At 44.5% G+C, this 27,365-nt stretch overlaps 3 protein-coding genes across 12 annotated transcripts in view; 2 read left to right on the top strand and 1 right to left on the bottom strand.

Annotated features, from left to right (window-relative positions):
- Positions 1-504: 504 nt before the first annotated feature.
- On the top strand, positions 505-15,753 carry CDK2AP1 (cyclin dependent kinase 2 associated protein 1). Of its 4 annotated transcripts, none has more exons than XM_075110826.1 (4): positions 505-885; positions 11,059-11,165; positions 12,022-12,148; positions 14,912-15,753. In XM_075110826.1, exons 1-4 carry the CDS (start codon positions 678-680, stop codon positions 14,977-14,979), a joined length of 510 nt encoding a protein of 169 aa, XP_074966927.1. In that variant the 5' UTR covers positions 505-677; the 3' UTR covers positions 14,980-15,753. The 4 variants fall into 4 exon arrangements, with proteins under 4 accessions (XP_074966927.1, XP_074966928.1, XP_074966929.1 ...); XM_075110827.1 differs by lacking the exon at positions 505-885 and adding an exon at positions 2,348-2,431; XM_075110828.1 differs by lacking the exon at positions 505-885 and adding an exon at positions 2,679-2,744.
- A 61-nt stretch (positions 15,754-15,814) lies between these two features.
- Positions 15,815-20,945, bottom strand: MTRFR (mitochondrial translation release factor in rescue). Of its 2 annotated transcripts, XM_075110823.1 has the most exons (4): positions 20,865-20,945; positions 18,097-18,407; positions 17,142-17,384; positions 15,815-15,935 (listed from the first exon to the last, which is right to left on the bottom strand). In XM_075110823.1, exons 2-3 carry the CDS (start codon positions 18,370-18,372, stop codon positions 17,172-17,174), a joined length of 489 nt encoding a protein of 162 aa, XP_074966924.1. In that variant the 5' UTR covers positions 18,373-18,407; positions 20,865-20,945; the 3' UTR covers positions 15,815-15,935; positions 17,142-17,171. The 2 variants fall into 2 exon arrangements, with proteins under 2 accessions (XP_074966924.1, XP_074966923.1); XM_075110822.1 differs by lacking the exons at positions 15,815-15,935; positions 20,865-20,945 and adding an exon at positions 18,561-18,674 and having other exon boundaries at positions 17,149-17,384.
- A 232-nt stretch (positions 20,946-21,177) lies between these two features.
- Positions 21,178-27,365, top strand: part of MPHOSPH9 (M-phase phosphoprotein 9) — a 32,524-nt gene continuing 26,336 nt past the window's right edge. For 2 of the 6 annotated variants that reach the window (XR_012663270.1, XM_075110821.1), the window contains exons 1-4: positions 21,178-21,374; positions 23,688-23,820; positions 24,724-24,874; positions 26,186-26,275. Coding sequence is in view for 3 of the 6 variants with exons in the window: in XM_075110821.1 (XP_074966922.1) it covers positions 23,714-23,820; positions 24,724-24,874; positions 26,186-26,275 (348 nt within the window). In the remaining 3 variants the exon portion in view is untranslated. Of the gene's footprint in view, positions 21,375-21,737; positions 22,967-23,687; positions 23,821-24,723; positions 24,875-26,185; positions 26,276-26,797; positions 26,862-26,896; positions 26,998-27,365 lie in introns of those variants that run through there. The other 4 variants (XM_075110817.1, XM_075110818.1, XM_075110820.1 and 1 more) reach the window with 4 other exon arrangements.

Below are 27,365 nucleotides of genomic sequence, written 5' to 3'. Positions count from 1 at the left end.
TCCATTATCAGCAAGATTCGTATTTGTTTTTTAATCCCTCAGAAGCTGTGGTCTACATTAACCTCCAACCTTCAAATGGAGAGAAATAGTGGTTTGAGAGAAAAGAAAAAAAAACAGGCATATTTTCCCTTAGCAGCGTCTGGGAAAATAAAAAAATCTTTTATTCTAAAATTATCAACAGGTATTTTCCATAGAAATTAGTGGGGGGAGACGGAATAAATGAGAGTGAACGCCTGATGTGAGGTGAGGGGGGAGGCGGGAAGGCAGCGGCACTCGGGCCACCCTGAAGGACGCGTCAGCCTTCCTCCTCTGACAGGGGCCGTTGGCCGCGGCCCCCCCGCCGCCCAGCGCGGGCACAGCCGATTTAAATGCGAAGTTGTGCCAAAACTTTCCGAAGTTAATTAACCCCCCCCCCTCCTCCTCTCCCCTCCCCTCCGCCGTCGCCGGGCTCCCCACCGCCCGCCCTCCCCTCCCTCCCCGCCCGGCTCCTCCGGCGGCGTCGTCCCCGAGGGGAGCTCCATTGTCTGTGAGGGGATGGCCGCGGCACCCCCCGCCGCCGCGCCCCCTCCCTCCGCGCCCCCTCCGCGGCGAGGTGCGCGGGGCGTCGGGCCGCCGCGGCGGGTGGCTGCCTCCTCTCCCCCAAAGTTTTTGGATCCGCGTCTCCTCATGATGTATGGATGATATATTGCATTGTGGGTGTCAATATAACTGACGGCCATATTTGCCGGTGCTGCTACTGCTGTAAACAACCCAAAGTGTCTGGGAGACACGGAGACGCTTCACTGAATTTCAGGACGCTTCTCCTCCTCCCGCTGGCCATGTCTCTGGGAATGTCTTACAAGCCCAACTTGAACGCCCACATCCCCGGGACTCCCCTCAACCCGGGTAAGTCCGCGGCGGCAACTGGGTGGCAAGTTTGGGAGGCGTGCGGAGGGGCCCCGCGGTGCCGCACCGGCACCTGGGGGGAAGCCCCGGACTCGAGTTTTTGCCCAGTCCGGTATGGCGGGGCAGCGGCTCCGCGCCGCCATTACCGCCGCCCGCCCGCCGGCCGGCGCCGTTAGCCCGCACCGCGCCGCCCCCTCCGCGGAGGCGCCGCGGCCGCCGGGCCGGCCCTGCGCCGCCGCGGCCGCCGCCGCTCCGGGGCTCCGGCCGCCGGGTTTCCTCCATGCTCGGCTCCCCGGGGCGGCTGATTGATCTGGATCAGGAATATTCCGCCGGCGCCTCAGCGAGGACCGCTGCTGGCGGGACGCCGCAAGTGCCGCTCGCGCCGCGCCTCGCCTCGCGCGCGCGGCCGCCTCGCCGCTCTCCTCAGGCGTGGGGTCCGCCTCGGGGACTCCTGTCATGCGGGGGGGGGTGTGTGTGTGCCCGGGGAAACCTTTTCCTCAGGCTGGGGGCCCCCCGGGGACCCCTTTCCTTAGGCGGGAGGTCCGCCTCTGGGACCCTTCTCCTCAGCCACGGGGTCCGCCTCTGGGACCCCTCTCGTCAGACGGAGGGGCCGCCCCGCGACCCCTCTCCTCAAGCTGGGGGTCCGCCTCTGGGACCCCTCTCCTCAGACGGAGGGGCCGCCCTGGGACCCCTCTCGTCCGGCTGGTGGCCGCCCCGGCACCCCGGCCCCGCACCCGCCGCCGCCGGAGGGGCCCCCAGCGCTTCAGGGGGGCCTCGGTCCCCGCTCCCCCCTCAGAGCCTCCCGGCTCCGCGGAACAGCCCGGGCGGGCGAACCCCCTCTGCTCGCTGGAGGCTTTTTTGGAACGGGCGCAGCAGTTGCTCTTTATTCCTTACAAAAGCCCTTTTTAAAAATTATTCTTCTTCCTTGGCTCTGTCCAGGAGTCTTTCCAACTTTCCTCTCTAAAAAGTTTCCTTGATGGCATTAACTTTTTTTTTTTCACTACATTCTCCCCCTTTTTATTTTTCCTCCCTCATTTCCGAAGGTAACAGCAGGCGAGTGGTTTTTTTTTTCTTGTGCTGAGGTGTTTGCTGTAAAAGTGGGTCTCTGTCGCGGGGAGTGTGTGTAAATCGGTGCAGCCTGAACAAAGCCGCAGCAGCAATTGCTTCGCTGTGGGATATTTGGAGGGGATCTTGCTAATCTGTGCGCATTGGCTAGTATTAAACAGAACCAAAATGGAGAAGTTGGTTCCGATTTAAAAAAATAATACTCCCTACTCCTTTCCCCGCAGCCCCAGTCTGCAGGGCTGGCATCAGACCATTCCGCAGCCAGAAATCTGACTGATTTTTTTTTTTTTTCTTTTTGAGAGGGAAAGTTTTGCACTTGAGTTTAGTAGGGAGGGAAGTCTGCCTCGGTGATTTTTACAGCACCGTTTGTTGTTGTAATCCTGGGAGATTGATGAACGAAGGGGATGAACAAGATGAGCCTGTATTCTAGCTACCAGGAGAGCAGCAATCTTATTTTACTGCAAAGAATCGTCACCAGCTGGTGGGTGAACCGAGGTCTCTGTGCCTCAGACACTTTGATCCTGCCTGGAGCTGAGCTCGGTGGGGCTACGAGTGTGTAAAAGATCGGTGTGCCTGGGTTGTGTGTGGGGAGCACCGTGGGCCCGAGCGCTGCTCTGCAAAGGGGTCAGGAAGCAGGGGATGTGCTAAGGATTCTTTGACAAAAAGCAGAAGTGTCACCGGAGGAAAAAAGAAACAAAACAAAGCCCAGCAAGGGAAGCCGTTCTCCTATCGGCTCCCACGAGAACCTGTGCCTTGCTCTCCGGAACGGCCGTAAAATTGCAGGGAAAACAAAGGTGGTATTTTGCGATGGTGGGTGAGGGGTGGGGATTAGGTCATGCTGTGGGGGGGATCGGAGTCTGGCTGCCTTGCGAGTGAGGGCTGCAAAATCCCGTGTCAGACCATGCCGCTCACAATGCAAGCTGAGTGGTGAAGTTTCTGCCTCCAGTCCTCTTGCTGCTGTGTCTGTGTGCTTTCTAACGCTCCGGCTGCGATCAGGGTTTTAGATTATTTCATGCAGTTTTATCTTTCCCTTCCCCCCTCCCCACTCCTTTTTTCCTCATAATGGCAAGTTAGCAGCAGTTTGCTGTCATGCTGGAACTATTCCTGTCTAAGTTGTCCTCTCTTCTGAGTTCGGATCATCCTCAACACCCCCAGAATCTTTTCAATGAAAGAATGTCCTCCTCTGAATCCAAAATGGGCTCTCTCTTCCCTCCCTGTATTCTGCCATTATCCTCACGCACCAGCTCTTCCTCTAGCTAGTGGTATTGCCAGCACCATGGCCTAAGGCCAAGGGAGTTAGACAAAGCAGTCCTTGCAGTTGCACATATCGTATTCAGAGTGATATGACTGCAAATGGCCCCCTCCTATCTGGAGCTTAATTCCGAGTTGAAGGAGATTGCTTCTCTCTTGTGCTTGAATTAAATGCCCCTCAGCCAGGGGTAGAAATCTCAGGTTTGCTTCCAAACCTGGGGTGAAGGACCCCCCCTGCCCTGTCCTGCAGAGGAGAGGAAAACAGGAAATCTGTCCCTTTTGGCCTGAAATCAGCTCTGCAGAAGCTTCTCTGTATGAATGCTGAATATTTTGGTCTCGGCCGACGGAGGGCTCTGGCCAGCTGTGGATCTCACAGGGATTTTCCTCTGGGAGGTAATGCTGCTTCCCTGCAGTGCAGGGCTTCTGGTGCAGGAGTATTTGGAAAGGCAGTGTCGACTCAGCTCTTAGAGCTGCGTCCTTGCTGCAGAGCTAACTCCTTTCAAGTTTAGGCTGAGAGTGGCCACTCCGCAAAATCATGTTTAAACTGCACTCAGTAAGTGGATCAGTGAGATGAAGCGGTTGTGGTTGGTGGGTGATGGTGCTCTGTTCTTGCAGGGAGCATGCTGGGGATTTAGAAACCAGGACTGAAGTCCTGAGGGAGAGGAGCTGTTTGGGGAGGAGGAAATATGGGGAGAAAGCCTCCGTGGGTTGTCGGCAGATCTGGGGCTGACTGCGGGTAAGGAAGATGCAGCTGCTCTGCAAGTGACTCAGGATGCTGGAAGCATCCGGGTGCTGACTCCTCTGCCTTACACCAGGCTGAGGGAAGAAGAATGTATTGTTACAGCAGAATTTGGTGCCTATTCCTCTCCCCTGTTGCCCAGGTCAGTGGTGACGCTTGGCCCAGGGTGTCTGCAGCCAGAGTCCCACTGTTTCGTCCGAATTGTCAGTCACCTTCCTGGAGAGCCTGTGCTCTGGGAATTGGGCCCCTCTGTGTAGCATTCCAGGCTGTCAGTTCCCAGCTGTGCTTGGGGAGCCCTATTTAATCTGCAAAAGCACCTTCTTTGCCTGGGCAGTAAAAAGGTGCTCTGTTAGGGATGTGCAGTGCCGTGCCTCTACCTTTCTAGCCTCACCTGATCCTGTGGTGTCCCAGGGGAACCTCTGTTACCTGTTCTAAAAGCCGTCTTTTGATTTGTTAGTATTTTCTTGCTTATCATACTGAATCCTGCAAAGTAGTTTTCTTCTCTGTCTTGTGTTTCATATTGTTTAACTGTTTCTCTGCAAGAGGGCCAGCTGCTGTAGAGCATCTCCGTTGACTTCAGTGGAACCAGAAAGATTTACACCAGCTGTGAGCTGGTCTGTAGTCTGTCTCTCCCCTTGTTTCCATGTGCTTTCTGGCTCCGTGGATATTCACCAGCATTCCTATTTTGCTCAGAGTGTGCACAGGTCAGAGAAAACTAGTTTTAAGATACAGAAACCAGCTGAAGCAGCTTGGGATTTTCCTTTGGTTTCATTCGAATTCTTGCAGAAATGTCAGGTTTCAGGAGAAAACCCTGTTCCTGTAATAAAGCATAAACTGTTGTATGTAGGATCTGGAAAAACAAATTCCAGCAGACTGTGACAAGGGAAGGAGCCGCGTCTTGGCTTTGCATGAACAAGTGGTGACCTGTACAACAGGTATGGCTGTAGCTGCGGACCAACAAGGCTGTCAGTGCACCTGCCTTGCCTCACAGCAACCAGAATTTTCTTGGTGAAAAGTGCAAATTCTTACTGAGAGGTGAAATGAAACAATTTCCCTAACTGGGGCTCTGGCTTGCAACTAGAGAGACTGATTTCATTCAGTCCTGAGAAATGATACCAAGCGCACTAGGCCATTCCTTGTATTATTAAGACTACAGTGCAGACTTGCATGAACAAATGGCTTGCTTGTCGCCCTTTACAGAGACAGCTTATGTTTGATATTGTTGTCCATATTGAGAGGTTGTTTTTGGAGTGGGAGTACTGGAAAGAATACTGTTTGTAGGCAGAGCAGAGAGCAAAGTGTTCATGCTGTAGCTGGGGGGTTTTATAGGAAATATACCCCTCCCTCCAATTCACACTGAAATTTGCTGGTTTCCTGATCTCTTGAAGTCCTTGTGAAGTTAAAATGATCTGAAAAGAAGCATGCTAAAAAACATGTTTCAGAACGAGCAATTTTGAAGTGCACTTGTTTGGAAATTTAGAAAACTGGCACTCTTGGCTTGGTCTACCTGAGTGTTTTTAGCTTCAGAGCAGTGGTATGGTTTTCACAGTCAGCAAATCTCATCGTCCCCACCCATCACATGTTGGCTGAGTTGCAGAGTGGTTTTGGTTCATGCTAACTTGATTCCTTTTGGGTAAAAGTAAACCAGAAGCTCTGCTCCAGTTGTGCAACACTGATGCTCCATCCATTAATGGGAACACAAGGGTCCAAACCAAAGATTGAACAGCTTTGAACCATACCCATGATACAGACGCTGAGTCTGGGCGACCAGACTAAATTCTAGTCTTAAGTCGTACCCACTCACCCCAACTACATGTGGTGTATGTGTACCAAATGCTTTAACCTTTTGATCCTTTCCTGTTGTGCCAAGTAACTTGCTTGTGTAGAAATATCTTGTGTCTTAAGCTAGAACAGAAGAATGGCAGGGAGTCCAAGTGACTGTCTTTTGTTTTTCTCATCTGAAAAAAAAAAAAAGGTGGGGCGTAGGAAGAGGAGACAGAAAACATGACCGTTATCCACATGGAAAGATTAAATAGAATAGGAGTACTAGAGGAAAGGCCCAGACTGTGACAGATCAAAAGAGCAAGGCCTCTGGCGGTTATGATAAAGAATGTCCTAGTTTTTGAGAACGTATTTGTGTGTGTGTGCATTTTTTTTTTAAAAGGAGATAGTTTTATTCAAAGAAAGGTCTGTTTCTCCCACAAGGGCTGTTTAAGGGGGAGATAGTGGCTGAAAATGTAACTTTCACAGCTAGTGCTTTAAGGGAAGTTTTGTGCAAATGAGAATGGGGTCTATTATTTCAGATTAAAAAAATTACTGGAAGGTTGGGGGAAACAGGGACTGTCTGTTTTCGCTCTGGGTTGGCAATTCCTGTAGGATTCAGTGGGTGCCTTGGCTGTGCAGTAGATCCACTCACGTAGATGTGCGTGTGGTGTCCCATGGACGGCAAGGGGTTCTTGTTGAAATTAAGCCAAAGTGCATAGAGGGCTAAGGAATAACATATTCTTGTAGTCAGCCAAAACGGTCTGACTGTGATTCAGGCTGTGTTCAGGAACTCGCTGCAGAAATGTCTGTGCTAGTTGAAGATGTTACCGCTCCCCTTGTGCTTGAAGATGCCTCGCAGTGTACGTTGGCAGAGCAACTTACATGAATATTTCTCATGTGTTTTCTTGCAAAGCTGTCTTGTTTAGGACAGAAGAATTTACATCCTCTCAGTTAAAAATATTCCAGCCTGGTTGTCTCATACTGTGTACCGTCAGGAATCAAACTGCTGTCACCTGAAGCAGATGAGGAATATTGTCCAGTTGTGTGGCAGAAGCAGTAATGTCCAGCATTGGGCTCTATAGAAAGAGGTGATGACTGCTAGCTGTCTAAATGGCAACAGCCTGTATGTTGCAAGCAACCTCAGCTTGATGAGGCTATGAAATAGAGGTAGAGGCAGTGAGATTCCACAGACTACACCATGTATCTTGGATAAACTTCAGACTATAGGTATCTCTTCTTATGTGCTGTCACGTTCATGTGTAGAAAGAGTTTGTAAAATGGCAGGAGTTTACCTGTACAGTCTTATAGCACCTTACAAAGTACAGGGTGGTACAGAAACACATAGCCAATGAGGTCGGCTCTTGGCTTATCTAAGTCTGTTCTATGCAAGTAACTTGGTGGCTTGAGTAAAAATTCCTGATTTACTTTACTCTTTGTGAGAATAAAACAGGGTGGCAGCTGAGCTGTGTAGATGCCAGGGCATCTGCCGAGGATGGATCAGGTGAGTTTACCCCAGCATTCCTGCTCCCACTGCTTCCTTACATGGTGCACAGCAAGCTGCCTTCCCAGTTATTTTTCCAGCAAGCAGCAGCAATAGAATTGAGAATTAAGACTTGGATCAGCAAATTGGTATAATTGCTCAGGCTTGAAGACAGTGGTAAAGGAGCTGAAGGGATCCCTACAAACCTAGCAGAAATTAATGGGAAGATTCCTGGTCAGTGGGAGTTCAAGCAAACAAGGATTGATTCCAGATCCTTTGTCTCCCTGGGTGTAAATTTGGGCTCAAAGAGACTGCTGGAAGGAAGAGATTTTGACACAGAAATTTGATTTGTTTGCTGTATTGTTAGACACCTCTCCCCCAATAAAGACTAATATTGATTAACAAAAAATCACTATATTTTTGTGGGAAAAACACTTCTGGCAGTGTTCTGTTTGAATACAGAAATAAAAGACATTGTTGGAACAAGAATAAATGGGTATATAAAAGGTTTTGTGTACATTTAATTAGGAGAGTGGAAGGAGGAAAGTGGGTATATTAATTTAGGTTTTAAACAGAAGCAAGCACTAAGGCAATTTGGGATGTGATACAGGGTGTCACTTAAATTTGGGACCAAGCACACTCTCTTTTCAGTTCTGTCAATTCTTAACTGTCTTGTCTCCATTGTCATTTTACCGTGAGAGAGCAAGCCTCAATTTAGATCCCCCCTCCTTTTTTCTCTCTAGTGAATACCTAATCATCACACTGATTTTTGACTGGGTATTGACTGTGAGACTTCCTGGCCTAATTTTTATTGCTAACTATAATAGCAGTAGCTGGTGGTTTCTTTTTCTTTTTTTTTTTTTTTAATATGAGATATACAGGATGTTCAGACATGCGCATGTATTTTGGGTTAATTGAGTAATACTCATCCAAGACCCAGGGCCTCTCCTTGAGATTAACATACAAAGTGATAGGTCAAAAAGCTGAAGGTCCATTACCCAGTGAGATACTAATACCCCCACAATTAATTTAATTTTCATGATTGCATCATCTTAAATTGAGGTGAAATCAAGGATTTTTCATTTTTTTCCCCCTCCAGCTGAGTTTGACTGGCACAACTTCTGACATGGATGTATGGAGGCTGGTACCATGGCCAAGTCAAATCCTTTTCTTTGTTCTCTGGGCCTGCTGCTGCTGATAAAGTGGTCGGCGCATGGCATTATGTCTTATTACATTTTTGATGCAGACTGCAAAGAAACGGGTAAACTCACCATGGTTACCACGATCTGTCATTTGGCAGGGCATGCTGTACTCAGCAATGGCCTCTAGTGTCTGCAGCACAGCTCTGCATATGTCGTGGGTACAGTAGACAATACAGCACCCCTGGCTGCTGAAGCAACGCAACTCGACTGATCTGACTGCTAATTCAAATCGGGAGTGATGCTCCACTCCAACGGCAGTTTCTTAGTCATAGTGGCCAACTGAAAGTTCTTTTTGTTTTTGTCACTCATTGTTGATTGAGTCACTACTGGGTTCGAGCTCCCATGCTGAGACCAGCCACTGTCCGCTGCAACGCCGTATGTGGCTGGATTTCATATCTGTGGAACTTTCTTGGTCAGCGCCTCAACTCACTGCTTCGTCTTGGCACGTCATGTTTCTAGCGGGGTTTTCTATCTTATCTAGACATACTTTGCTGTGTTATTTTGTACAGACCAAGCATGAGTCGTTGCTTAAATCAACATAATCTGAAACAATCACTAAATTATCTGTACTATGTTATCATTAACTGATATGGTGGCCATAATCTGGTTTTTGTTTCACATGGGCTAAGGTTTGCTCAGTGGGTAGAGCAGAGTTCCTGAGCCTGGTCATTGGAGTCCTTGCCTTAATTCTGAACCAGTTTGGAGCTCCCAGGCCTAACTTCTGTATGACTGCTTGCAATAACAGCCCAGGAACAAGTCTTTGCAGGATGGGTCTTTTGTTTTATTGTACATGAGGAAAAATCGCATAAGTCTCTCTCTGCTTAATTGAGGTAATTAAGCCTTTTTACCTTGCAGCACAAGGGGCTCATTAATGTTTTTGAAGCATTTTGAAGTCCTTGGAGGAAAGATGTGATTTGCTGTTGTGCCATGTTTGATAACTGTTGAAATTCAGTCATTTGGACTTGAAATATTGACTAAGTTTTACATGCAGAAATCTTAAAATTGTGCAGGTATTTTTTTGCTGATAATGTGAAGAACTAATTGAGAGAATAGCTGACAACTGTGGTGTTCCTGCACAGTGCCGTACTCTATGGGTGTGTTGCTTAGTTTTTTTTGTTTTTTACTATGCTTTGGCAAAATGTGACAGCTAGCTCCATGTGAAACCTTAGCAACGGAAATGCAGATTGTAATGCCATAAGATTTACCAGCTTAGTTAGAGAAAAAGAGAAACCTTGCTTTTTGTTTTAAGGTGACCTAGTGACCAACCCCGTTTGCCTTTTTTAGGACTTTGCATCCAATTAAATAGTTAAAATCAAGAACACGCTCTCTTCTTGTGATGAAGACAACGCCTCAGTGATATCCTGTGATTAATTCTGAAGTGGAAAGAGGCTTCCCAACTGAGGACAAGAGTCTGTTCCACTCTGTTCAGCAGTGCTTTTTACAGTGTAACTGCTGGCTCTTTCTTTTTGTAGTGAGGGGAAAATATGAATGAAATAATTTGCAACTTCAAAACCAAGCTAGAGATTTACATAGTTCTGAGCCCCAGTGACTTTTTAACATCAGTTTAATTTAGATTTAAATGAAGGCTGGTAAATGAGATCTGTTCCTCAGTATGAAAGACAGTTGGGAATTTTCAGCAAAGTAGTTTGTAAGAGGGAAGATTTTTCAGGCAGCAGGCAGTCTGTCTGTGCCTGTAGGCACAGACTGCATCAGTGGATGCAGGAGCACTTCAACTGCGAGAGTGAACAAGTCAAATGGTGTAATGCTCCCTTGGTCCTGAGTGTACAGTCTGTAACCAGCAGGTCCTCTAGCACGGTTGTGGAATGGGCAGCATAATTAAGCCCCCTAAGAAGAATCTAAAAGTTGTTTCTGAAACCCAAATTCTTATGTTGGGGGGCGAGGAGGGAAGAAGTGTTTCAACTGTTCATTTCTGGAGCAGTTTGGCAATGATGACATTAGAGTCTGTAACTCTTGGTTGAATCAAAACCCTGCAGATCTGAATATAATCTTCTATAACTTTAGAAGAAGTAACTATAACCCAAAGTGATGTAATTTCGCCTTTGGTTTACTTATGTAGCACAATGTGACTGCTTAAAAATGTTTGATATCACACAAAGAGGAATTATGGTAGCACTCTTTGCCTCCGATGTCATACCATGAGCAGCAGATCTGATATACCTCAACTGACTGTTCCCTATGAATAGTTTTGGCATTGGCTGAAAATAGTACTGAGGGTAACTTGCATTGACCATGTGATGACACTTTGAGTTGCAAAATTACTTTCAGATAACTTGCACTGAAAAAGTAAAAATAGCACAGTACATTAGACTCATCTATGTGGAATGTATATATGCAAAAATAGGGCTCCTTAATATTTACAGTTTGTCTAGGCAGAACAACCTGTCATGCTACACTCCGTTTCACTTTTAGGCAAATGATTTGCACTGATAATGTTGCAGGCCGTGCTATTTCCAAATGTATGGCAAACATTAGAGAAGCATTAATTTAACCATTCTCTTCCTCGCAAATAGCATGACTCTGAAATGGCGTTAGTGGGCTTAGACAAAGGTGAGAGATCACAGCTTTAGAAAAAAGTGATCTAAAATGTGTCCCACTGTAACAGACTAATTAATCTTTAGATAATAACAAATTTTTTTTCTTTTCTCTTACAGCTGGAAGCGTTCACTCTCCCTCCACAAGTATGGCAACATCTGCGCAATATAGACAGCTTATAAATGACTATGGACCCCCATCTCTAGGCTATACACAAGGGATGCAGGTACAACTCTGAGCTCTGCTTGTTGCTTTGATTTAATCAGATCACTGACCCTGTGTTTGCACAGATTGTGGCCTGTAATCTGAGGTGTTCCTCCCTCCCACCAAGATTTGAAATCAAACCCAAATGGCAGACTGATTCATCGCACATGTCTTGGGATCAAATTAGACTAAGCAGAGTGCTGAGTGAGATGGGTTACTAATTAACTGTTAGTCCCATCCCTTCTGAGTCACAGTGAAATATGTTTTGAATTATGTTCTGATAGTAAGTGCTCTAACAGATTTTAAAATTTCTTGTTAAAAAAAGACTATTTGTATACTGTTTTTCTCTGGCAAACTTATATTCTAAAATTTAGTCTCATGAAGTGCGTGTCACAGACAGTCCTATGGGCTGCTTCAGGAATCTGAACTTTCTGTGTAAGGTATTTGACTTCATAGGATTTCCCTTCTCATATGGGCAGTTTTGTTTATATCTGCTCCTCACTCTCCCTGCCTACCTAACTTCTCCACAAAATATACACCTAAACATTGAAAAAGCAGGAGGAGTTAAATAAGCAGTTCTCAGTTCTTGCAGCTGTTCTTGCAGGACTGTTTTAACTTCAGTCCCACCTGAGGTCCCAGTCTTGCAGCTGCATCCTCCCAGTTGATGCCAATTTTTGAAGGGCACGTAGCATTGTATCCAACTGTATCAGCAACCACAAAAAGAAAATAGTGTTTGTGTAATAAAGGTGAAATTTTGTTATCTTAAAAAGTGGCTTCCAGAGCTATTTCTGGTCCTCCATGAATTTCCAGTTGCCATTGGTTGTAATTGTTTTGTTTTTAGCAGTATTTGATTGAGATTAACCTACTTTTAACTACAGGGGACCAGCAGCAGTCAAGTACCGCAAAGCAAATATGCAGAACTTCTAGCTATCATAGAAGAATTAGGAAAAGAGATTAGACCCACATACGCTGGGAGTAAAAGTGCGATGGAGAGGCTAAAAAGAGGTAATGTTTAAATTTATTTTAAAAAATTGTGTCACATACCCTTTGTGCACTGCCTACTTGTATATAGCTTGATGACAACTCTTTGAAAGGAGACAGCTTGTTGGGAGCTCATCATGAAACTTGGTGTATTAACAAGCAACTGAAACCTTGGGATACCCTGTTCATGCTGTATTTGTTAGATAAACCAGTGACCAAATGTGTTTCCTGTGCACAAGGGGAGTTACAGTTAATAATTCAAACCTTGTTTGAGAACCTCTTAAGGTGTCTAATGGATACGCGCTTATAGGTTCTTGGTGACTTCCTTGCCCCTTCAACTCCCTCTTTCCGCCAGCCTCCAAAATACACAACCAAGAATTATTTACTTTTCTCACGTACATCGCCTACCTACTTGAGCCGAGAGTCTTTACCTGTGTATTTTGCCTAAAGGAATACTGCATTGTGGTGATGCACACGGAGGCTGGTGGAGAGCTGCAAAAAAACCCCCAAGGTTGTCAGTGAAGCCTGTTCAGACCAAGGTGTCAAACTTAGGCCTTCCTCCCCTCTGTGGAGTGTTGGGCTGCCCAGGCTCCACTGCCTGCTGTCAAGTGGATGTCATTAAGAGTCCACTAGTAAGGGACATAGAAGCTTTTAGGCCTGGCTGATGAGGTCTCTTTAGCTTTGCTTTGTCAGCTAAAAGGGGTAATAAATGCCCTTTCCTTGCAGTGTAAAAGAAACACCTGCATGCCCCACTCCTGACATCAGCTTGACGTTGTCCTCTGCAGGGGATGTGCGAGGGATATTTTTGAAGGAGCAGTGGGATATTCCACTGCTCCAGTTCCAGAAACGACTCTGAAAGGCCATTGACAGCAGTTGTGCTGGCAGTTCTCTCCTTTGCCAGTATAAAGTAGTTACCTTTTCCTCCCTTTCTTTGGCCCTTGTGCTGAGTTTGGCTCATGCATCCAACCCTGAATGGGAATGTTATTGTAACAGACTAACTTCACCACCTTGCAAATCTCCTGTACATTTACCCAAGACTACAAAGCTTTATTTAAGGCTCAACCATTACGGGAGAGTAATATATCTGCCATGACATGCAATAAAATGACTAGTAGCTGTTCTGGGAAAGGATGCAATAAAGTCTGCTGATGAGTGGTAAGTGGAATCTGGCCCAGCTAAAATCAATGTTGCTGGAGTCTCTCTTTATTGCATTGCCTGAGTCAGTATTAATAGATCATGAATGGCAATAGGCTAATGGGGACAACTTAAAAGAGGCTGGCAGAGATGCAGACGTTCCCTGAACTGAATGGCTCAGTTCGGTGAGGAAAAGTTGTTTTGCTGCTTCTTGCATTGAGTATTTAGTTTGTTGGCTAGCATACGTTTAAGATTCAATGCTGCCACTGTGACTTGTCGGAGTTGTGAAGAATCCCAAATAAATACTTTTTGCTGCCATCTTTTGGTCACAAACATACCTCTCTCTATGTTTTGGGAGCCTCATGGCTGAAGGAGCATGTGCAAATGTGAGAGCAAAAGTGATTGAGGGCAACCACGTGACTGCAGCCTCCATGGCCATGTGGAGGTTATTCCTGAATAAAGTCCCTGTCCCCAGCTCCACCCACTCCTAAGCACAGAGGCTACTGACCTCTAAAGTTGGCCAAATTCCCAGTGCTCTACATAATTCAGGGTAGTTCTGCTGCATAAACTGGGCGTCCTGCCACCAGGGCCAGGTCTAATGCACTGCTCTGAGTATGCGTTTCTGCATCCCACAGCTGCGGATGCACCTTGACTTGTCGGTGTGGTTTAACCCTCTGCAAAGCTTTGCACCCGTCAAGTCCCAAGTCATTACCCCTGGATGTGAAGGCTGTTGCTGTGATCTGGGCTAACAGCTTTCTAGAAGCAGAAACAGAATTAATCTGTAAATAGAGATTAAACCTCATCTATTGCCTTACTGGCCTTTTTCCACCTTGTTAAGGAGCATGATTGAGCTGAGAAATTGCCTTCTATCTTGTCCTGTTAGTAAAATACAACCTCATTTATTGTAGAAAAATCTATCAGTCTCTCATTTTAAGATCTATCTCAAGCTTTGTTCTTTCAGCAGCTCTGTGAACATGAATCTAGTCTTAGTTCCAGGATTAAGAATCAAGGTCCAGATTTCTGTAACTCAAGGCAACAGGACTCGTAGTGGAGAATTCCACATTATCTCTATCAGATGAGAGTAGATATGGCGTGGCAGCATGTAAAGTGGTGATGATTTACACTGGGAGTTGAGCCAGTGTTAGGAGGTAACTTTTTATTCTTACAAGAGACACTACTTGAGTTTAAGCAATGTTACGAAGGCTTCGATTTTAATGCATCCTCTCAGAAGAGAACTATCCAAGGTGATAAGACTTAGAGAGCTTCCTAAAATGACTCCCCAAATAACTTTGTGGTTTTTTTCACTCCAGTGTCGCAAAACAACTCACGGGTAGTTAAGATGACTCTTCTTTTCTTTCTATTAAGTCTCTGGTTTTAAATAGGCCAGCACTGCACATGAAGATATATCTGTCACTGCAGACGTACAAATCTTATAACTCCTGGTTTAGTCCCTTTTCAGTTTAACACCAGTTTGGGAAAGCAAACTTGTTTAGCAGCAGCTGATGTTTGGGAAGTGAGGGATCTCTCCCTTTTCTGAGGCATGCTGTGGTAGCTCTGGCAGCTTGGGACAGAAATACAGAAACCTTTCTCTGGACTGTTGTTGCAAGTGTGACCTGAATGAGGTGATCTAAAACATGTCCAATCCTTTTGCAGGCATTATTCACGCTAGAGGATTAGTTCGGGAATGCTTGGCTGAGACGGAACGAAATGCAAGATCCTAGCCCACTAATTCAGTTGCAAGATTTTCCATCTCTTAATGAAGAAAAAGTAACACTTATTCCTCTTGACTCTTGAAACATTCAGACAAATTCCTTTACTTTGAATGTTTTGGTTTGCCCTTACAAAAAATGTATAGTTAAGAATGAGAAAACAAGGATTTTTCAACTTACTGAGGGTTTGCATTTTGTAAAGACATTAAAACTCCCTGAAATGTTTCTAAAACATGAAAACCGAACTGCATGCAGAGGAAAACCGAACTGCATGCAGAGGAATGCTTTTTCTCTTCCAGGCTCTATTTTAGTTCTCTTCTTATCCAGCCACGGTCTCATTCTGGTTCTTTCCTTTGACTATATTCACTTAACCCCAAGCTGTCAGTCTTTCCAAGTTTGACATAAGCTCTACAGATATTTTTTTTAATAAATGCAGAATAGCATGCTGTACCTAGTAGTCTGCTAAGTCACAATTTGTCATACAGCATAGACCCTGCTTAGAAATAACCTTCCCCTTCTCTTAGTTTTCCTTTTTTGTTCGTTTTGCATAAACATTTGCATGACTGTTAGTGCTTTGAAGTCCATTTAAAGTGCATGAGTTATATGGAAAATAGGGAAACCTATTAAATAACAACAATGTCCTAGAAAGCTAATTTCTACATTAAGGCTGGAGATTTCAGTTTAAGTTTGCCAAAAACAGAAAATTCTGGATAAATTACTAAAACTGTTATTTGCATCTTTGTATGTATTTATTACTTGACGTAATAAAGCTTATTTTCATTAACAGTTTGTATTAAAACTATGTACAGTCACTTTAATCAGATTCATACTCCATGAACAAGAACTCTAAACAGGTAAAAGATTTAATTCTTCATGCAGGAGGCTCAAGTTCAGGAGCAGACAAGGGAGCGGGCCTGCACATTGCTGGAGAGTTTCCATCCGTGGTACAGTCTGGCCGCAGCAGATCTCTGCAAGAAGGTGGTGTAGTTACTAGGAGTCTCCATCGCTTTCAAAATACGTACTATGGCTTCGGTTCTCAAAGCACTCTCCCTTTGCTGTGGAAGGTGAGAACTCCATGGCAGCCAGTGAGGGTGCTGCCCAAAAATTAGAAGTTCTGGTTAAGCAATTAAAGAGTTCTTAACAGGACCAAAGTAGGGAGGTACGCTTCACTAGTGGCTCCAAAGTAACAGTAACAAAGGAAAGCAGCTGCCTGTATTTCCATAAAATGGGAAACTCACAAAATGAGCGAAGATACCAAAATGCCCAAGCTTAACCACAGCATGACATAAATGTAATAAATGGCTGTAATTCACTGTTGTACAATCAAATCTAAATCCTAAGGAACATGGGATATCTGGGATATCTAATATATCACAGAATCATGATGTATATGGAGCTATGGATTCTTGAAGAAAATGCAGTATTAAGAGACAAAGTTAATTACGTCACAGCTTGGATGAACTGCATTCTGTTGCCTTGGGAGGCAGCTTCCAACAGACACTGCTCTTTGTAACAGCCCAATTTTACCTTTGAACTGGAAGAATGTGACTGACCAAGCCTCCCTTGCAGGAGTGCCTGTCCCCCCGATGCTCATCACCACTCCAGACAAGATTTGTAAAGCTTCTGTTTAAATTTAATTCTGAATGGAGTAGGACAGCATTTGTTCAGCCAACAGAAGTGAAGGAAGCATCCAGTGGCTGGTGTCTCTTGGATCAGCGTGTCTGTTCACACCACCAAAACCAGCACCTGAACCTGGGCAACCTTTATAAAGGATTTATGTCAGCAGAGGTGTTGCCTGAGTGAGGATGGAACATTACAGCCTTTGAGGGCTGTTCTCTGTATGTATTGGAACTCCTACACAGCATCATAGGGTATCATCCAGGGAGAAGGAGAGCTGTTGAATTGTTTCTGTCTCTATTAACAATGGTGGAAAGTCAGTAGTTCCTTTTTAACAAGGATTGGTTTATCACCTTCTGACTTTGGCAGAAAACCCGATTGCTAAGTGTGATTACTGAGATGATGGCAGACCAAAGCAGGAACACACGACTGCTTCTGTCACTTTGGTTTTACCCTAACAGCAGGTCACTACTTGGTATTTCAGTTGTGCTTATGAAGCCATACATCATCTGTCAGTTTGAAAACTGTTTAGGCATAATGACAAACACTTCCCTTACCCTGATAGGGCAAGTAAGTACTTCACATATTTATTTCTTATCTGATTGTTGCATCTCTTTAAAATGCCTTTTCCTTTCTAGGTTTTCCTTTGCTCGTCTTTTTTTCTCTTGCTTCTTCTTCTCTGATGCTTTCTTTTCTTTAAAAACATCACTGTCTTCACCTTTGTAGAAGAGGTCAACTTTTTGCTGCAGGATTTCTCTGGCTATCTTCCGGTTCTGCTCCACTGATCTTGTTTGATGACACTGAAGAAATAAAATAGGACATATTTACTGGAACTTAATCTGTTTATTCTGCTCTCCCTTTCGGTCTACGTATTCCTGCCATTACAGTAAAGAAACTCTCCTCTTCCCAAGCCACAAGCACCCTCCTACCAAGAACTGCTGGAACTTTTGTGTCCAGGTGATATTTTGGAGAGGCTACCTAGTAATTATTGTACTACTGTAACTTGTCAGACTGGCTTTTGTGTTAATCTTTAATTCTGTCAGCAAAGACGACTGCTCCCATATTACCTTGGAAATTTTCTTCTGAGTTTAACAGAACTGCATCTTCCCCTTGTGATAAGGAAGCAAAGATCAATTTCAAAGCATTAATCCACAAGAAGTCAGTCAGAGCAATGCTTAAAAAGAATCCAAAGTGAGTACGATAACTTGTTAAGGAAGACGTTCTAATTAACTCACAAGAGGGAGAGGAATGTGATAGCTGCCACTGAAGGCAGCTGTAACAAAGATACCTTGTATTTGAACTACAAAATAGTACCACATGTCCAAGCCAGGAACACCAGCTACAGCCCCAAGCTTATTCAGCTACTGAGAGCCAAAACCGCTTCTTGCTGAGATTCTTTACAATACATATAAGCTTTTTCTCTGACATTTGCGCTGTGATTATGCTTTACTATGAAAGGAGACTTGGAGCACATGATACAATTTGTGACTTAATGAAATAAGATATAATTACCTTTACTACAATCCCAGATGGAATATGCTTCAAGACAACACAGTTGTTTGTCTTATTTGTGGCTTGACCTCCTGGGCCGTCACCTCTTACAAACTGTTCTTTCAGTTCTGCCTCAGTTAGTCCAAGGAGATTGAAAGAGTCCTTCTTTCCTGCTGCCTGAAGTGAGGGCACTCTGGGCAGAGAAAATTGCTGCTTCCTCAAAATCCATGGTCTCCACGATGGTGTTAGTACTTCCCGCAGTAAGAATGTGAAATGAAATAAACTTGGAACGGTCATACAGAAAAGAGGACACAGTTTCTCCAGGATGAAATCTGAAATACAGGTGGGGAATGGAGTTTGCTGTGAGAATCCTTGTTTTAAGATTATCTAGTTTAGCTACACATCTTGAGCAATACTTTGATATTCAGATTTATTTGCAAGGATATTCAAACTGGTTTCATAGGCATTTGCCATGAAATATTTACCATTCCAAATGGAATTTCAGTTCTCATTGCAGTTAGGTTTCTATAATAGTCAAGATTATTCTTTTGTTGTTGAAAGCAATCTGGGAAAGAGTAAATAAATTAGTACTCCTACCAACACTTGGAAAATACTAAAGATACCTTAAAAAAAAGGAGAAGAAAGAGGACATTTCTATCTTGCAGTCTGACTGCACCACCTGGCCCAGAAGCCTTTGCTGACACTCTGCTCAGGCCCAGGTTGTGTCTTGCTGGCAACAGTACCAACAGTTCACATGTTGACACATGTTTGAACTACATCAAGGGAGGACAGGGGCAGGAGCAGGAATCCTCCTGGAAGATTGCCTTAAACAGCGCTCTAAGCTACTGAAACAGACCTGCTGGGAAGAGCAGCACATTCACATACTGTAACTGGCCTAGTAACATCTTGACTTCCCATGCTCTGTGACTTAGAGTCATGGAAGACTGCAAAGAGGAGGTGAAGGGAAAACAAAACAAGAACAAGTGTGCATGTAGAACATTCCTGGCCCAAGGATATGGATATCAGAAGTCAGACCTGGCAGAACAAAGCTTGAGTAGTTTAAACAAGTCAGAATGCAAAGATGGATTTTTACTTCTAAGAACGATACATGACTGCTCAGTCAAAACAGCCAAGCAATGGTACGGCAGAGCTCCGGTATGTATATTTACAGTTACAGATTGAGTTATGATCTTGAGTTCTGAGACTCCTTTAGTACAGGAAACAGAGTAACCCTTATCTAACCAGGCGACATGACCTAGACTGGTCTGTTGACCTTGCTCCATTACAGCACCTTCCAAATTCTGATGTGGGGCTCTAGTATGCATAGGATTTGGCAAGCTGTCTAATCCAGCAATGTGGAAAACTCCATTTCAAATCAGAAGTATTCTTCTACGTTGATCCTGTTACCAAGCTTGCCCATCCCACTCTGCTCTCATAACGTTCTATATAGTTCATTATATGGCTTTGATGGAGGAAAAAGACTGGAGGAGTAAACAGACTACCGAGTTTTCAACTGCTACTTCACATGGTGGTTTTTCCCAGGTCAGGTTATTAACAAAGGCAGAAGAGTGCCCGTGGAAGTGCACATTATCCGCATGAAGTATGAGGAGTGTCAGGTTCTGCTGCTGTCAAACAGCACTCTTGAGCAAGGTGTTAGGGAAGCAATTAAAACAATACATACTGTTATGCTTGAAATATTTTATTTGGTTCAGAAGAAAATGCTTCAGCATGTGAAGAAGCAGCGCTTAGCAATAAACATTCATAGAAGTTGAACATAACTGTTGAAATAAAAATAATTTTAAGAAAGCTTATATTGGCAAGTAAAGACGTCCACTTGGTGGCACTAGACAGTAGTAACTTTTTTCCCCCCTGCAAAAAACATGCAGAAAAAAATCAGAACTCCTACCTAATCCTGAAGTGAGGCTTTACTAACACCAGCTTTGGTACAGGCACTGCCCGTGTGAGGCAGCCTGTTTTGAAACCACGACTGACAATGCTCCGAGCTGCCAGATCTTAACATCTAAGTCAAGGTAAAAAGATTATGTTCACTGTGAGCCTCTTTCTACTACTTGACACTACAGCTATAAAACAAGCCTAAACTTAGAAAATACTATAAAGTTTTCTTGATATTTCACTTAGCACAGAAAGTCTCCAAGAAACAACTGCCTTGCAGTGTAAAGAAGATCTTAGTAATGCTTTATTTATTCAAATAAAAAAAAGGCTGTGCTTTTGAGATTTTAAAGCACAGGCTACAGAAGAGCTGTGTCAGTAAGAACACTGATCTCCCATTTCTAAAGCACAGTTACAGAAGTGACCAGCCGTTCTCAGCGTCACTGGAAAGGATGCAGGGCGACGATACACGACGCACTCTGCAGCGTTAATTAAACTGTGTTTTAAAACAACTGTTTTGCTGACAAACTTACTCGAATAACTGCATTTGTTGCCCCGTACGTCGAGGACAACAAAGCGAGCGGCAAGATCTCAGCAGAGGCTCCGGCACGCCGTGACAGGCGCCGGGCGCCCGAAGGGGCGCGCTGCCGTAGCCGGTAACGAGGGACGGGCAGCGGCCGAACGAGACCTGCAGCTTCGCCATCCCTGCGCCGCGACCCCTGCCCCAGCCCGCCCAGGCCCACCGCCTCCCCGCCGGGATGAAGTCATCAACCGGGCCTCGCCGCACCCCGGCCGCCGGGGCAGTCGGTGACAAGGCGGGGCCAGCTCCCAGAGCTGCTCGGGAGGAGCCGAGGCACGTCCCCGCCAGCCCGGGGCAACCCCACGCCGCCACCTCTTACCTCAGGCGACTCAGCCGGGTCAAACACCACCCCCTCCCGCCCCACTCTACGCAGGCGCTCTGGACGGCCCAGCCCCGCGCCACCCGATGCAGTCCCGCGCATCTTCGCATGCGCTCCTCACGGAGGAGAGCGTTACCGCCGGGCTAATTGGCACTTGGGAAGCCAATGCCTGCGCGAGGGGCGGGTTTACGCGCGACTTCCATCCACTACCAATCAGTTTCTGTGAAACCGTGCGGCGCGTATCCGCACTAGCCAATCCCCTCGCGACGGCGCGCGTACTTTTCTGCGTAGCGAATGGGAGTGGAAGGCGCGGCCTGGCGCGCGGTCAAGACGGCCAATTGCCGAGCTGGGCTCTGCCTTGAGTGCCCTCTACCCCACCACGTTCGAAACTCGGCCGCCAATCGCCGAGGAGGAGGCGGCGGGCCGCGCCTGTTTATCGCCTAACGGTCGCCGGAGGAGGCGGCTCTTGGGTCGCTGCGGACGCCTCCTCGTAGGCTTCCAGAAATGCGGGTAGGAATTGGGCGAGCTCTGAGGGCAGCTGATGGGGCCGCAGCCGGCAGCGCCGCGGCGCTTGGCCGCCTCCCATCGCCGCGAGGCTGCCTCCGCCACCCCGCCCCTTTCCACGGCGAGTGGCGGTCCCGCCATCCAATCCAAGGCGGTGGCGCTGTCAACATCCCAGAGCGCGAGGGGCAGCCGCCCAATGGGAACGTGGGGGCGGAGCTTGACCTGAGGAGGGGGCGGTGAGGGCGGCGTCCCTGAGGGGGAGCAGAGCTGGGGGAGGGGGTGACTTGTGGGGGGGGGCAGGGGTGTAGAGGGGGTCCCGACACGGGGCTCGGCTCTGGGGCCGGGGCGACCCCTGAGGGGAGCGGGGCTTTAGAACTCTCTGGCCTCGTTGTCGCCTTTCGGGGTCCCTCGGGAAGCCGGGGGTTGGGCCCGGCGGAGGGAACCCCGGCGCCCGGTCACCCCTTGGCGATCCGCGAGGAACGGCAATGATCGGCGCTCGCTCGGGAAGGGATGCAGAACTGCCGGCCCCGGTGTTTGCATCGAAATCAGCTCTGATAATTAGGAGTCAAAATTAGCAGCTTGGTTTTTAAAATTCTGTTCCTTTATGTGGAGACTTGGGCCGTATAAGGACGGTTCTGTGCTATGGAAACAACAGATGACAACCGAGCTGTTCCTCAGCCCAGTTATAGCTCAATTAATATTTTTTTAATATTGCGAGCAGACTTCTAATGAGGTTATGAAACGAGCCTGTGTCACAGCTAAGTCCCACCCATCTGCTGTGCTGCTGAGATAGGCCACCCGTGATTTCATCCCAGGGAGATGGGGGGACCAGCGTAGCCCCCACCATTGCCATCCAGCTGCTCCAGAGGCACTCGCAGCTCTGCTTTATCTGTCAGGTTGGGTGCCTGGTAACCTCCAAGTTTTCCAGACTTCTGACCACTAGAAAAAGAAGAAAGGCTTTTTTCTTCTTCTTCTTTCATTTATTCCAAGAAGCTCTGCCAAAGTGATGTGTGTATCTGTGATAACTTCCTTCCAATTCTTGCGTTTTCAGCCCTACCTGAAGAAGATAGGTTGAGTGAGTACCTGGAAAACATTTCTGCTAAAGCCAAACAGGCTCCAGTAAACCAGGGAAAAAATGGACTGTTGTCCATCAGTTTACTGCTGATGGAAATAATTTTTTTATACTTGTGAAACTATCTGTTAGAGATACATCTCTATGTACTTAGAAATAATGAAAACATAAATCTGTAAAAGCTAGTAGCATGTCCTTGCAAGCCCTGTAAAGAAGAATGGTTGTGCTTTGAAGGTGTTGTGCTTCCTTAAGGCAGCAGGGATTTCTTCTTAGTATTATCACAGACTACTAAGATGATATTTCTTAATGTCTCTTTTTGTTCTTCATCTGTGAAATGATCATAAGGTTTTTTTTCAGTGCTGGAACACAGTATGAATTCACCAGGGTATAGAAGATGCTGAAATAGGCACTATAGACTATCTGATTACTCGGTGTATTTCAAGTGTTTTCTTGGTGAAAATACGGAAACTGGAAGAATATTTTAGTCTCTCTACAGCCATTCTTGTAAACTGCTGCTTTCAGTGCTGTAAGACCATCGTACAAGTATTCTGTATTTATTTATTTATGATACTTTCAGTTAACCAGCTGCTGTTTTAAACTGTTGTGGGATTCCTGTTTGACTACATTTTATTGTTAATTGGTAAGAAACATAGCTCAAAACAGTTACAAAGCTTTTTGAATTAATGTTCTATAGTAACAATAAAACAAGTGTTCTGTTAAAGTAGGCCAAATATTACACGCACAAATGGCAGTGGGTGCCATTAGTGAATGACACTAACTCAGTGGTCTTGATTTTATTTTTTGGGGGGTGTGTTTCTTCCAGTGAGGGCGCAGATCCCCGTTCAGTGGATTTAAATACATTAATCATAGGCCCTTTTGCAGAAGTCTCGAAAACAGTCTGTGGAGCCTCAGATTTAAAAAACCAACCAACCAGACCCCCAACAACACTGTTCTGTCCGGAATGCTTTGGGTTCAGACACCTTTTACAGCCCAGTCTAGATGTGTGATACACAGCTAGGAGTCTCTCCAATTTGTGGGAGTCCCAGCAAGCCCAAGGCTGAATGAATAAGACCTGTTTGCAAGCATGGCATGGGACAAGGAAGGGAGGTTGGTTGTGGAATGCTAGTGCTTTCTGGGGTGGTTTGGCTGAAACAACTGTGTCTATAATAAATTTCTGTTTCTTCAAACAACAAACTCAAATGTCTTTTTAAAACATGAAGGTGATGCTTACTTCTTTTTATTTTCAGGGTAATGTCATACTTGGGCCTAAGATATGGAAAACTGTGATGTGGTGAATACTGTACAAGAAATCCCTTCATCTTCTGCAGGCTCTGATCTCAGAAATACCCACAGCTCTGTCTGTAACTTGAACTGTAACAGGTAATGTGGTGAAGGAATTCCTAACAATTATTTTTATTATTTTTGTTTTGCTTAGTATGCTTTTACAGTAACATTGTTACTAGGGTGAAATAACATATAATACTCTGCAATATATTTTAGGGGTGGGTTTGGTTTGGGTCTCTCTTACATTTATGGGTATAACCCTTAATGAGAAAAGCCTTACTGAAAGAACTGTTAAGTCTCCCTTAAAAACTTGTGTCTCTTAGAATGGGGGGGGAACCTGTCTTGGACAAATTGTTAGAGATCATTCTTTGGAAAGATCATGCGTTATGCTAAGTCATTTGTAGAGAACAGCAGCTTAGAAAAACCGAACTGTTCTTCTGTTCGATGCCCAAGGTATTCCCAGTGAATATGAAGTGCAAACAGGGACTAATGGCCTAAGCAACAGATTAGGAAAGGCTCTTCTTGACTGACCTGTTAAGATGAGAAATAGAAGTTGCTTACTGCGTGTGTAATGTCTCAAAGGAAGCAGTAGTCTTGGACTTCATCAGTCATTGTTACACAGAAGCTTATATCTGTAAGCTTCTGACCTCAGAATCTGTGAAGTGCATAGGTTTGAAGAGCTGTATTTAATGATGTTTGTACTAGTGAGCAGTAATACCTGTGCTGATTATGCCGTCTCTCTTCTTGAAAAGCTCCTGCATTCTAATAGTATGTAGGATAAGAGTGAAGCATGCTGTGGATTCTTTGACATTTTCTTGAAAAACACCCTCATTCTTTTGAAGGTATCAGGGATTTTTCAGCATGATGAGAGTCACACTGTAAATTAGGTGTGTGATTCTTCTATGGCTGCATAACATATGTAGTATACTATTTTGGCCACTATGTTGGACAACTGGCACAATGAATAATTGAAGTGTTTTTTTCCTCGTGTTTCACTAGAAGTCCCTCATCCAATCCTGATGGAGTTTCTGGTCACTCAGGGAATACCAGGTCCTCATTAACACCTGGATCTGTTGAGCTGCTTACCTCTTTTATGCAGGATATCCAGAATGTTGGAAGTGCTGACTCAGAAATTGTAAAGAATTGTGAGGTATTTGATGTTAAGGTCTATTAAAAAAAAATATATTAATGTATTGGCTTTGCATTTTGGAAGACAGATCTAATGATATAGTTTAGCAGTAAGATCTATATATGTATGTGTTCATGATGGAACAAATCCTTTTAGAATGTATGAACCAATCGCATGGACGGATTTTATTGCAATTTTATCTTAATTTTTTGCAATATCTTAGCTTTTTATTATAGTATTTCACAGTACAAATGTGGTTTTTAAAGTTACAGTACTTAAAGATTGCAAGTTTTTGAACTGAAAAATTTAAACCTTTAAAATTGTAATACTTCAAATTGGTCTCAACTGATTCTAGAAATTAGAAGACTTCTTTCTAAAATTGGCTCTGTTTTAGTGGAATTATTTATTCCATTTGTAAATGGAATACATTTACATGTGTTGATAAGTTTGTTCCCAGATGTAAAAGAACACAAAAATCATAATTTGGTTCAGTGAGCTAATTCTCTCAAACCCTTTTTTTAATGTTGTTTTTGTCCTTTTTATTTTAAATTATATTATTATTTTAAGTCTCCATAAGGAACATCAGGTTTCCATACCACGGGCTTGTTCCTGCAGAATTTTTGAGCTTTCTGGCTGTGGTCCATCAAACTGTCTTGACAGATGCTTAATTTGGTGCTCTTTAACAGCTCCAAGAAAAGAATGTAGATAGATGTCTGTGTCTAGGCACATGCGTTCTATGTCCTGTGTCCTATGCTTCAAGTATGAGTCTCCATAAACGTTAGCGTAAAATAGTTTTTAAAATTCAGATTTTACTACATTTTAGGAACCCATATATTTGATTTTTTTTTTTCCAATTTACTTTTTTGTTTAAATAGTTATGCATCATGGCCTTTAGCTGGATTGTTGAAGGGAAGAGTTTCTTATTGGAGCAAATGGTTCACTGGACATAGGGATGTTTAATTATCAGTTTGAAAATTGTCTATAATTTATTGAACTGGGATCAACCTTCCCAAAATTTGACTATACTTTCCTGACAACTGTTTCTACTTCTAAGACTTTTTTTTTTTTAAATAGGAGAACTCTCTTCCCTTGTTTATCTTGCTGTCTAGAAGGACCTCTTTTTAACCGAATGCATCCATAGTGAATTGTTTCCATTGATTGACGTGACAGGGGGCTGCATGTATTGTGGGGTGGACAACCACAGTGCTGTTATTAAACTTTGTATCATGTCAACACCTAAATATAAGACTACAGAACCATTGTGTGGCTAGAGTAAAAGTTAAGAGATGCAATATGACTGTGCTTTAATTATTTCACTTTGTGATTTGATAGACAAGGTGGCTACAGTTATTGAGACTGATAGAAAAACAATGTCAGGAACAAATAGTTGCCCAGCAAGAGCAGTTCCACCATCAAATCCAAGTAAGTAATGATTTGTTCATGTAGGTAGGTTAGGCTGAATGTTTCTTTTCTCCCCCCCAACCCCACCCCCCTCCAAAACACTGCAGTATGGTCTCTGGGTCCCCTGTCTCTTTCTGTAAATATATTCAGGCGGGCAGTTAATGGAAGTGGTTGACTGGAATGCCGATTTACAGGATGTATATTTGAGAAAGCCTTGGCTCATTAACAAAGTAACTGATAGAAACCATTTCGGAAGTGAAGATTCTTGGATTATTTGTTTTCAGTTGTTTTGTTTTCACAAACTTTCGGTTCAGAATGCCCACGCTATAATTGGATTTTGTAGGTACAAGCTGTTTTTTATTAACTGTTAGACTGTATCGTTTCTAATTTTGAGACATTGTAGTTCTCTTTATTAGAAAATGTTATGCAACTTGTCATTCCCTCATCTAGACAGTATATAGCACAGGAAAGCGTTCACTGTAATAGCTGAACACTAATTTCACCCTTCAGTTGAACAGTCTCCTTTCTAAGGATGAAAAATGACCTGCCTGAAGATTGACATTTTTGCTGAACCATATTTATCAATTAAAGTAGAAGAAATGTACATGTATGTATAAGCCAGTAATTCTATAAATATATAATGCTTAATATCTTCATCATTTTGGTTGCTGTTTTTCCCTTCCCTTTCCTGATGCCCTCTACACTAGTAGTTACCAACAGTTCCTGAACTGAATTAACAAGAGGTACTGTCCTTTTATCCTATCTCTGTTTCTCCCCCATCACCTCCCCCACCTTCCTCTCACCCTTGTTATTTTTGTCCTGCCAGTGTTTCCTTACCCTTGTATTTCCTTCCTCTTCCTGTAGTGGTTTGATTCACTTGTTGCTAATCGTAGTCTTGACTAATCCATTGTGTTGGCTTTGCCGGTTTGTCTTTCTTAATAGGAAAGGCTACCTCTGGAAGAGTTGAGTTTGTGGTATCAGCAGCGACTTACTAACTGCATGAATTGCCACACTAAATATAAAGTCAACAGATATAACTTACTTTCAGTTGTATGAGTGCATTAGATAAAATAGATGGAGCTATTCCAAACTTAAACTGGTATGCCAGTGA

Source organism: Phalacrocorax aristotelis, chromosome 15 (genome assembly GCF_949628215.1).
Source record: "Phalacrocorax aristotelis chromosome 15, bGulAri2.1, whole genome shotgun sequence".
Classification (NCBI taxonomy): Eukaryota; Metazoa; Chordata; class Aves; order Suliformes; family Phalacrocoracidae; genus Phalacrocorax; species Phalacrocorax aristotelis.
This window is presented reverse-complemented; position numbering and strand designations above follow the sequence as displayed.